The 12,618-nt window shown below is 34.7% G+C and overlaps 1 protein-coding gene and 1 non-coding gene across 2 annotated transcripts in view; both read right to left on the bottom strand.

The window, feature by feature from the left end:
* Nucleotides 1–12,618, bottom strand: part of LOC144250966 (DNA polymerase alpha catalytic subunit-like) — a 115,353-nt gene that overhangs the window by 56,868 nt on the left and 45,867 nt on the right. Inside the window, 6 exon segments of the mRNA XM_077794121.1 lie at nt 3,333–3,354; nt 5,683–5,805; nt 6,232–6,381; nt 8,720–8,817; nt 8,820–8,843; nt 10,624–10,723. Of these exon segments, the coding sequence (XP_077650247.1) occupies nt 3,333–3,354; nt 5,683–5,805; nt 6,232–6,381; nt 8,720–8,817; nt 8,820–8,843; nt 10,624–10,723 (517 nt within the window).
* Nucleotides 9,539–9,667, bottom strand: LOC144251211 (small Cajal body-specific RNA 24). Its single transcript, XR_013342643.1, has one exon.

The raw sequence follows: 12,618 nt of genomic DNA, 5'->3' as shown, positions 1-12,618 counted from the left end.
GCTGTACTTGATTGATAAGATGCTCACATACAACAATCAAAGAATGAGTAAATTTCAAAATTTGTATTTTTTATGTCCAAAAGATGTTTTCATTCCTTCTTCCTACCTTTAATTTCCTCAATTTCACCAACTATGCCTGGCAATATTCAAAACCAGAGTTATTCTTCTGTTACACATGATTATCTTTTAGACCAAGAACAGCAAACTTTTTCTGAAAGGGTAGACAATATGTGTTTCAGGCCTTTCAGGTCACTCAATCTCTGTGGCAACTAAACTGCACACATACTCCTACCTTATAAAAAGGAAAAAAATAAGAAAAGAAAAACATAGGGAAGAACAACAAAATCAACCCTGAGAATGTAGTTACCTTAGAGGAAGACAAAAAATAAATGATAGAAGGTACGGAGAAAATGGTCTTTAGTTGTCTCTATAATATTTTACTACTTTTAATTTTAAAGGAAAAAGGCTAATTTTAAGAAAAAAAGATTGGAAAAGTAAAATCTCCACCTACATTCTAGGTTAAAATGAAGGACTCCCTTAACAATTAAAAGATTCTATTTTACCACTGACATCAACAAAGGCTAGAGCCTTCTGTCCCAGTTCCATTCCCAAGGCTCCTGATAAGTGCTACCATATCACCAAGAGGATCCCAGAAAGCCTTAGTCCACATTGTAATGTTTGCATGTAAGGATTTGGACACATTTTCTAGATGAACAAATTTCATTTCTGAGCACAACTGTAAGCTACAGTCAGTTGGCAAACAGGCTGGCAAGGACTCATTTCAGCCTACTGGGTGGGAAAATGAAAATGCATGGACTCTACGCCCAAATATTAGAGCACACCCTCACTTGAAAATGCAATGAGAAATCCAAATCAAAAATAATTTTCTCAAGAGTGAAGAAATAACAGAATGCAGAAATAAAACAATACCAATGTCAGTAAGTACTAATTATTCCATAAAGACAAATACAAGCATTATGCTAAGGATTATGCAATGAGTATGCTTATAAATATATAGTAAGTTTTAAATCCCTTAATAAAAAAAAAACAAATTCAAAGAAGCAAAATTATATATTGAAATCATTTCTTATTTTCTCTAGATCAGCTTCTAGTACTGTGACTTAGGGAATAGTATATTGTGCCTCCATGGTCAGAGACATATTAGTTACTTGGTAGAAGCATTAGCTTACTATAATAAGATAAATAATTAGTCTCATGAATAAAACTTGCAATTCAAATATCATCATTATTTTGAACACTAAATAGACTAGACTATTATAATCTTTTGGACAATTTTAACCTTTTATTAATAGTTTCATGAATAATAAAAGTCTAAAATGTGGACAGATTTAAGTCACTAAATGGCCTTCGCTATTGTTCACAGAATAAAATACTTAATTGATTAATGATCTTAGGGTGTCTATCGCCATCTAGTGAACAATCACTTCAATTACCACACCAGACACTTGACAACTGATAAGTTTTCATTCTAGTTTAAATATACATGCCCACTTAGTGCTGTAGGCTGACCCAATTTCTTTTTTATGTTCTATTCAATGCACTGAGAACAAATACAAATACAGATGGTATTTGTAGTGATTCACTTTTGAGTGTCTATAAACAATGTTTCCATATTCTCTGGAAACACTAACTTCCGTTATTCTTAAATAACTTTTCACACTGTAAGGTCTCTCATACAATTTCTTAACCATTAATCCTCTACCGCTGAGCAATTAAAAATCATGGGAGAGTTTCAGGATGAAAGATCACACCTGTGAAAAGACAATATTGATGCCCATTTGACACAACTATTAGCACTTTTATAATAAACCTATTTTTTAAAGTACAATTTGCAATTACTGAGTACTCAAGCAGCCATAATATATTTGATTACAGAAATTATTAGTTCACCAGAGCCAAACATGCATGATTCCAACAAAACTGAACACACAAAAAATAGGCTTAAAAAATTAAAGGAAGGGGGAACTTCAAGGACTCCCAGACTATGCATTAATCCATCTCCAAATGCAAATTTTTATTTTTGCAAAGGTATGCCATCAGGTTTCCTTCTAATTAATTTCTGCTCTAACCTTAATATAAGGAATTTAAAAGCAAACTACTAATAAGTTCTTCAAGTTTTTATTTTTTGTCCATTCCATCTTATCACAAAAAAGACATTTAATAAGTTATGAAAGTATTCCAAAATCTCCTTAAAAGGACTCTCATTTTACACTTTATCCTACCTATTGTTATCCCTTTAATAACTAAGAGATTCTTGAAAATCACAGCCTTAACAGTACATATGAAAAATTCTAGCAAACACAAAGAGAGATTATCACATAGACTATTTCCATCTGCTATTGCTAATAATTACCACCAATACTTTAACAATCATTTTTATCTTAGCAAATAATTTGTGTAGAGGACTTTGAATCTTCTAGAATAGTTCCAGGGAGGAGTTGTATAATTATTATTTCTCATTAACCTCATATTAAAGACCTACTTCCCATAGGTGCAATATTCATCATGATTTACTGAAAGGAATAAGGGGGGAAGGGACAGAAACAAAGAATTCAAATCACATGATTATTTCTACATTTGTCTGAAATTCTTTGTTTTTTAGTGAGTCGAGTAGAGGTTTTTAAATGATTTATTTAGTAAAAATTTGTTGTTATATTTTTGTATAACAGAAAAACAAAAATTGAGCTTAAGCTCCCTATTAAAAATCTAGCTAAACCAAAATATTGCCCTTAAAATACAATGGATTAGGGGAGTGGGGGAGATCATTGGACAAATTTGGGGCTTATCATTATCAACAGTGCCTTTTTAAGCTTGTGGATTTCTGAGCCAATGCAGAAAATGTAACAACAGGGATTTCCCAACAGCAAGAGGCACTCTCCAAGGGAGTAAATTGTCAACTATTGCCTCTCGTGAGAAACTTAAGAGTAACCTTGATCCAATCTCAATAGTCAACCCATGTATTATCACCCAGTTGGGGCATAGTGAGTGCATTTCCTAATACAAAAATAAGATGGTATTCTATCAGAAATAAAATTTAAATAATTTTGAAGTAAACTTAGCCTAAGAAACTGAAAAACATCCTTCTCTCACATCAACTAGTCCCTAAAACATCTATATCTTTCTAATGTAAAAAAAGTCTATGTCTTATGATGAATATCAAAAAAGATGACCTTCTAGAACTAAGAGGCAGAATATAAAGCAGAACCACAGTCATGAAAGATGTTCTGATATGGAGGAGATAGCCCTAATTCCATAAAAGACAATCAGAAAGACATGATTCAAATTCAAAATAGCTACTTGTTATCCTTTACCTCTTTTGGGTTTTAGCTTCCTCTGCAAAAGGGGACATTAATACCCATGTCAAAAGACTCTTAGTGGTTTTTATAAAACAATGCTATTTGGTTCTAACATATCACTGGCATTCAATACAAGCTTTGCCCTTCCTTGCTGTGCCCTAAGCCAAGACAGTGCTGCCAACAAAAGAATGACTCTAAACATCCTGATGTTTGTTTCATATTAATTAGATATGCACTATCCAATAAAGTAGCACTAGTCACATGCAGCTATTTAAGTTCATTTTAATTATAATTAAATAAATCTAAAAATTCCAGTTCTTCAGTCAGTTAGTGCTACAGGTTTCATGGCTAGAGACAACTGTATTGGATAGTACAGATAGACAACATTTTATTACCTTCAAATCCTACTGGACAGAGCTGATATAGACTCTAAAGCAGGGGTCAGAAAACTTTTTTTTTTCTGAAAGTGCCAAACAGCAAATTATTTAGGCTTTGCAGGCCATGCAAGATTCTATCTTTTTTTTTATTGGTTGTTCAAAACATTACAAAGCTCTTGACGTATCATATTTCATACATTAGATTCAAGTGGGTTATGAACTCCCATTTTTACCCCAAATACAGATTGCAGAATCACATCGGTTACACATCCACATTTTTACATAATGCCATATTAGTGACTGTTGCATTCTGCTACATTTCCTATCCTCAACTACCCCCCCTCCCCTCCCCTCCCATCTTCTCTCTCTACGCCATCTACTGTAATTCATTTCTCTCCTTGTTTATTTTTCCATTCCCCTCACAACCTCTTATATGTAATTTTGTATAACAATGAGGGTCTCCTTCCATTTCCATGCAATATCCCTTTTCTCTCCCTTTCCCTCCCACCTCATGTCTCTGTTTAATGTTAATCTTTTCCTCCTGCTCTTCCTCCCTGCTCTGTTCTTAGTTGCTCTCATTATATCAAAGAAGACATTTGGCATTTGTTTTTTAGGGATTGGCTAGCTTCACTTAGCATAATCTGCTCTAGTGCCATCCATTTCCCTGAAAATTCCATGATTTGGTCATTTTTTAGTGCTGCATAATACTCCATGGTATACGCAGAAAAAGCATTTGACAAAGTACAGCATCTCTTTATGTTCAAAACATTAGAAAAACTAGGGATAACAGGAACTTACCTCAACAATGTAAAAGCTATCTATGCTAAGCGTCAAAATTCTATCTTAACTACTCAACTCTGCTATTATCACATAAAAGCAGTCACAGATGATACATAAATGAATGATCTTGGCTCTGTTTCAATAAAATCTCATTTACAAAAATAGACGGCAGGCTAGATTTGGCTCAGCAGGGCATAGTTTGCCAAACCCTGCTCTAGAGTATTCCATGCCCAGACCCCCAATACAAGCATTCTACCCAGAACCACTATCTACCACCTTTAAGAATGAGTAGTCTTAAATTCACTGACAGGAAATAGCAGTTTAATGGAGTCAAATGAATTTAATATTTACCATAACTATTCTTTTACAAATCAAAAATAATCATGTACATAGTACTAAACAGATGAAGTTTATAGTATTCATAAAGTCATAGTACCTAAAATGTGTTTGGTATCTGGTCTATCATTCTAAAGCAGATACTCTCCATCCACATAAATGCAGCCTGACATACTCCTGGAATTCTGAATTTACACACCCAATTAACTGCCTACTTAATATGCCTGGAGATCTATTACTCATCTCAAAGGCAACACATACAAGATGGAACTCTTAATCCTTTAGTAAAAGGCTACATTGGCTTTCCTCCTGACTCCCACCTTTCCCTCACAAATACCATTAAACTCGGTACCAAAAACTAGCTCCATTATGTTCCCTCTTCAAAAAAGGCCTAACTTGACCAATCTAAACTAGTCATATAAACATTCTCTAGGCAACTGCCCTATTTTAGTTATCTGCAGAGCATTTGCTTCTGTCCTAATATCTTAGTTTTTTAATGTTTGTGTATTCATTTAATTACTGTTTGTTTTACCAAAGTATCTTCTTCATAATAGCCCAGGCCTCAAAAACATGTCTCCCTGCCCCCATCATCCTAGGAAGAATACAAGCTTTGCAATAACAGAGACCTATATTCTTGCTTAATTCTCTATCCCTAGTGACTAGAACAAAGTTGGGCACATAGATGTTCAATAATTACCCCCCACCCATGAATGAATAAATTTTTATTTAAATGCCTATGTCTTAAACTTTTTCTAAAAAGTGGGTATTTAAATCTAGATAACTAGGGAGCAAACTTGACTCTCCCACACTACAAAACATATAGTTAAAAATACTCTAATATTTAGAGATGTGAATATGATTACGTGATTTACCTCTCTTCCTTTGTATGTCACCAAGGCAGCCAGTGGTTTGGCGTAAAATCTGCTGTAGGAAAATCCCAGGCAACCGTACATACTGTTCGCTGTGAGTTTCAAAGCTTCCTGTTGAATGTCATACTGCAGGCCACACAAGGACAAAATACAAACAACAATATTTGCAGATGCTTAAGAATTACATTAGGTATCTTTGTAGATCACCAATGAGAAAAAGATCCCCTCAATATCCCTGAAATAAAAAGAGCCCTTAAAATACTCTGTCTTCCAAGGTCTATGATGCCCTAACCTCCTGGAAGCAAGCATATATAGACTCCAAAGTTTCCAGAATTCAGAAAGATCTTGCACAGATACATCCATTGCAGATAGAAGTACCTCCTATTCTGAGGCAGTCTAGTGTTTTTGAATGGCAACTTACCCACAAATAAAATAAGCACATGTGCTTGCCCATAGCATCTTGAGTGTTTGTACTATTATATACTATTCCTAAATAATCAAATTGTAAAAGCTGAAATTTTCATTCAGATGTCTCTTAGTGAAAAAATATACCTGAAGAACAAGATCTGGGTTTAAATCTTGCTGTTTCATTAGCTGTTTGACTTGTTTTCTCCGTTCTACCAGTTTCCGGATTTCTCTGGGCAAAATGTCCATTTCTAAGCTTGGATCTGGCAACTCAGGGATCTGTTCTTGTTCTCTATCCTGATAAACACACAACAGAAATTTTCAGAGAGTAAAACTTCAGTAAAATAAAATTCTAAAATAATATTTGGTAGGCACTTTACCCCATGATCACATCTTTAAAAGCTTCTTTCTTATATGAGTAAAGATCAACGTTCCCTAAGAAAGAGTTGAACAGATTGCAGACCATGGCCCTTCCCACTACCACCTTCCTCCCACCAGTGTTCTATCAGCCTGTCATTCCCAATATCTCCCACCCCTGTAGTTACTCACAAATTTTGATTTCATTTAAAGGGATGGGTTTTTACACATGCTACCATCCTCTTCAACAAGATTGAGGAGCAACATGTTTGGGGAAATTCCTTTTAAAATATAAATGCTCAGACAGACTTCTAGGATTTAAAAAAAAAATAACCAGCAGCTAAACTACCATTTTAAAGCATTTGTACGACCAAACAAAATGCTATAGAAATTTAAAACTATGGAGAATCATAGGAATTATTGTAAATGTTTTAGACTAAAAATAAAAAGCTAAATACTAAACTAGCAAATTTCTTTTAAGAATTTGAAGCACATTTAAATAGGCCATGACATTTCTAAAAATTAATACAAATATATTCCTTAGCACTGATGTAATACTTTTTAACTATAAATTGTTTTACAATTGGCAGAAGAATAGCAACATTTTCAAAAAGCAACTAGCAGTCTTCTTATATTAAAATTTACAGCAGGAAAAAGCAGGGAAAGAATTAGACCATTTTTCTCAAGTCTCCATTAATTCTATTAACAGGCTACAAAGAAAAGCCAGATGCAATTGCCCTTTCAAAGGTACAAAATTTAAAATAAACCTCTTAGCTTAAAGAATGTCAAGTCAATGCCATTTGATAAGCCAGCCTTTACAAAGTATCTAATTTTATAAAGATCAATATCTGTAAATGAACACTCTTAGAAAAGTAATAGGGACCTATTGTTTTCCAATATAGCACATGATGATAGCAGACCTATTAAAAAGATCTTGCTACACATTCCAATTTATTTACAGCAACTATGAAAGTCAAATGAAAAGTAAACTTGAAACAATCTGGAGTCAAAAAATTTGCAATCCACTCCCAGCTTCACCATCACTACCTATGTGACACTAACTGATCTGAAGATAAAATATAGTACATGAAAATGATACAGAATCCATTAATAGCTACATGTATACTTCTTAGGTGACTTCTAAAGTCCTTCTACTCTGAAAGGATTCTGTTATACATCCAAAATCCAAATAGAAAAGCTCAAATAAACAAAACATTGCTGGGCAGCAGTTGGGGAAAAGGGCTGGATAATGATAATTACCACGTGCTGGTACAGTAGTAGGACAAAGCCCAAAGAACATTAATCAAAGTCAGTCACTATTTGGGAGGTTGTCTACCCAATACCACCTCTGTAAGATTATCCTCTAGTTCCATAGAAAGATTCATCTTTAACAGCCAGATTTGTACTCTGTGAACCCACTCCTGCGGTCACAAGTGATAGGACCAGAGGTGCTCACTGACCTAGGCAAGCCTATTAGATTCTCTTTTTTGGAAATATGGAATTGGAAATGAAAAACAGCTCCTGGGCAGGTGGCTGGAACTAAAAAACATGTAAATTAAGAAGCTAGAGGGCAAATAGGCATCTTCTGCTATGAAAAAAGAGAAGGAAGGAAGGAAAGGAGGACAAAGGAAAGAAGGAAGGAAAGCAAACAGGAGGTAGAAAAGAAAAAATAGAAGTATCAATACATGTTACAACACAGATGGACCTTGAAAATAATGTGCAAAGTAAGATACAAAAGACCACATGTTGTATGATTCCATTTATATGAAATGTCCAGAATACACAAATCTATATAGGCAGGAAGATTAGTGATTCCCTAGAGCTGGGAGGAATGGGGGGAGGGATATGATAGTAAAATGTTTCCTTGGGAAATAATAAAAATGTCCTAAAGATGAACATAGTAATGATTACAAACTGAATAATCTAAATGCCAGGACTGCTATGTGGATTGTAATGTGTGTGAATTATACCTCAATAACACTACTTTTAAAAAGATACTGAACCAGTTTATCTCTTTCTGGACAACCTCTCTTTTTGATAACTAAAGACATAATTAATATATCCTTTAAGAAGAAATACTACAGGGACTCGGGTTGTGGCTCAGTGGTAGAGTGCTTGCCTAGCATGCGTGAGGCACTGGGTTTGATCCCTGGCACCACATAAAAATAAAGGCATAAAGAAGAAAAAGAAAAACTACAACACTAACTCCTTTGGTTCTCCTCCTCCTTTAAGCAATACTTTTAATCCTAATTTCAAGAGACCCCAGTTAAATACAAACCTCTGTAACTTTCTGTGTCTCTGAAGCAACTCTTTGCACTGTTGTAAAACAAATGTTAAATTCCTGAATGATGGAAGGGTATAAACTGTTGAAGTCAGCAGCAAAATAAACTTATCATAAAAACCTGAAATAAAAAGGTCACATAATGTCAAAAAAGTCTAAAGAAAAACACTGTCAAAACATATTAGAAGTACTCTATTAAAAAGTGTGATAGAAACCATTTACTCTCCAGCACTGTAAAGCAGACAAAAGAGACAGAAGTGGACTATCACACCATAAAATGACTTGGATTAGAGTGAAAGCCCAGATCACAAAAGACTGATGAAAAGATTCTGTCCCCCCATGAAACCAGCTTGAACCAGTCCTTCCCCAACAGTCCCCAAATATACCATTATTATGGGAAAACACACTCAGGGCCAATTATTTTGGAGAGATCATATCTACTTCCAAAAGAATGTTGCTAAATTCTCCCTCAAGCAAGCATTCCTTCCCACCCAACACCAAATAAAACACCAGGGGCTGGAGATGTGGCTCAAGCGGTAGTGCGCTCACCTGGCATGCACGGGGCACTGGGTTAGATCCTCAGCACCACATAAAAATAAAATAAAAGATGTTGTGTCCACCGAAAACTAAAAAATAAATATTAAAAAATTCTCTCTCTTTAAAAAAAAAAACAAACAAACCAGTAAGTGTGTGGATATCCACTCCCAGCTTCACCATCATTATATATATATACAAACACACCTTCAAACAATAAAATGGGTAGCCCATTTACCTGTACATGAACTGTGCTGAAAACCAGATAAGAAATATTTATATGAATGTCAGTAGTGGAACGATCCACCCTTTTGCTTACAAAAGGTGAACAGAAAGCTACTATATTTCTCTAGGACATTTACAAAGAGTTTCCTTCACTTTGAGAAGAAACTGAATAAAAATAAATGTCCAGTATTAAGACAATAACCATAAACATATATTATTGAAAGCTTACCCTGTGTCAAACAATTCTATTTATTCCTTAAATCCCTCTATAGTAGATTATTCTTATATCCATTTTACAGAAGAAGAAAACGAGTCTTATAGATGTTCAACAGGCAACACAAGATCACATAGTCAGCATTCAAGTACAAAAGTAACACCAAAGTATTACTGTTCCATATGAGTCCAACCAATAATACATCCACTTTTATCAAAAAAGTCTCCTACTCAAGAGTGAATTACTTGATAAAATTCACATTATGTCCAACAATGTGAATATGTGTAACACTGCTATTGAACTGTACACTTAAAAATGGTCAAAACAGCTTAAAAATAAGATCATTTGTAGCTCTACCACAAAACACTATCTTTGCCACTCTTGACAAGGAAAAGTTATTCTCCTGTTAAAATTCGATTTTGTGGCAATTATCTGTATTTAACTCTGTTGGCCAAATGAATTGGTCCTAGCATACTGGCAGAGGCAGAACCTACCCTCACAGAATGGAGGGAAGAAGGGAGAGGTACTCCCATTGCAGGACACATAGCTTCTACACCGGACCAGGGGTTGGCAAAGCATGCACAAACCAAACTCAGCTAACTGCCTATTTCTGTATCATTCATAAGCTAAGAAACATTTTTAAGTGGTTAGAAAAAGTAAAAAAAAAAAAAAAAAAAAAAACAAAACAAAAAAACAGTATTTCAAGATATGTAAAAATTATATAAATAAAAATTATATTAGAATAGCAGAAAAATCCACATTAATGCCATATTAGCTGACTGGCAAACAAGATTTGCACAACATACAAGATAAAAATAAGATCATTATGAGATCTACTTGCTGACTTCCAAGATCCAATACAGGTCTAGCTACACCTGAAAAAAAATCCTCAAGGCCCAGAGTAAACCAATCCAAGGTCTCATCTTACCAACTTTGGGGTCCAAAACCAAGCCTCCAGCATAAGCTGCTTTCTTCCGCCTTTTCTTGTATTTATTGGTATCTCCATCAATTTCTTCATCTTCATCACCCTAATGTCAAATGAAAGATAACTTCATCATCCAGCAATTAATTAATTAATTAGGAAGTCTTACCATTCTCTCTTTTTCAATAACAGTGCTTAGTTTTTACCAACATTATTTTTAGTTAGTGGTCCTACCTATGGGAAAAGACAATTATTGTAATATATTCATGAATCAAAATGAATGCCAAGCATGGTAGTTTCCTAAGCAATGCTATATCTCAGAATCTATGCAAGTTCTATTTTAAATATTTCTGAACTCATAGAAAGTTCATATTTTTAATTCATGATTATTAAAAATACAACTTTTCATATTATACAGAATTTGAAATTGTAAAAGGGTCCTATTAAATTCATCACTCTAATATTCATGATGTAAAAAAAACTACAGTATTTCACATAGGTATTATCGTTCTCTCTCTCTTTTTTTGGGGGGGGAGGTAGGTGGTACCAGGGATTGAACTCAGGAGCACTCAACCACTGAGCCACACCCCCAGCCCTATTTTGTATTTTATTTAGAGACAGGGTCTCACTGAGTTGCTTAGTGCCTTGCCAATGCTGTCAAAGGCTCTCTTTAAATTCATGATTCTCCTGTCTCAGCCTCCTGAGCCACTGGGATTATAGGCATGCACCAATACACCCCAGCTTTTTTTTTAGATGGGATTTTGCTACGCTGCCTAGGGTGACTTCAAATGCCTAAGTTCAACTGAATTCTCCTGTGTCCTCCCAAGTAGCACAGGGACTATAGGCACATGCCACGATGCCTGGCTCACTCTCATTGTTAATATGGACACTTTAAAATAACTATGTCCACATAATGAAAATCCATTCCTGTGTAGTTTACTAATGGCCCACATTTAATGCTTCAGGAGAAATTAAATAGTCCTAAATTAATATTCACTATTAATTTTGGTAAGGTTCATAAAACAAGCAAATACAAGAACTTTAATCACACTTTTTTTTTAAAGAGAGAGTGAGAGTGAGAGAGGATTTTAATATTTATTTTTCAGTTTTTGGCGGACACAACATTTCTGTTTGTATGTGGTACTGAGGATCGAACCCGGGCCGCACGCATGCCAGGCAAGCGTGCTACCACTTGAGCCACATCCCCAGCCCCCTTAATCACACTTTCAACATTAAATTTCCATTCTGTATCATTTACCATCAATAGATAGAACAGTAGCTAAAGTTTTAGCCCCAATATGATGTAGGCCACTTCAGAAACCTGATTGTAGTGTTCATAATCATACTAGTTCAAACCGAGTATCCCCAATCTGAAAATCTAAAATCTGAAGTGCTCAAAAGTATGAAACAGGGGCTGGGGTTGTGGCTCAGTGGTGGAGGGCTTGCCTCGCACGTGAGAGATCCTGGGTTCGATCATCAGCACCATATAAAAATAAATAAACAAAATAAAGATATTGTGTCAATGTATAACTAAAAAATATATTTAAAAAAATATGAAGCATTTTGAGTACCAACATGATGCCTTATTCAAGTACAAAATCCCCACTTCATGTAACAGGGTACAGTCAAAACACAGGTACACTAAAAATATGGTATAAAATTACTACAGGATATTATATAAGGCATAAAACAATTTTGTGTTTAGACTTCAATCACATCCCCAAGATACCTCATTACAAAAATGCAAATATTCCAAAATCTGGAAAAAAAATCAAAATCTGAAGCGCTTCCAGTTTCAAACATTTTAGATTACAGATATTAAACCTGTACAGAAAAAATGCAACATAAAAATAAAAGCTCACTGGTTTAAGGAAATTAAAGGTTTAATTGACATTGAGCTTTGGATAGTGGTTAAGTGACAAAACATTTTCCATGTGTAGCTATCTACCAAAAAGGTCTAATTCCACCTTTAAGAATTTCATATTTCACAAATAATTTTGT

The sequence above is a fragment of the Urocitellus parryii genome, chromosome Y (assembly GCF_045843805.1).
Source record: "Urocitellus parryii isolate mUroPar1 chromosome Y, mUroPar1.hap1, whole genome shotgun sequence".
In the NCBI taxonomy this organism is placed as follows: Eukaryota; Metazoa; Chordata; class Mammalia; order Rodentia; family Sciuridae; genus Urocitellus; species Urocitellus parryii.
The sequence above is the reverse complement of the archived record's forward strand: the minus strand, read 5'-3'. Positions and strand labels throughout refer to the sequence as shown.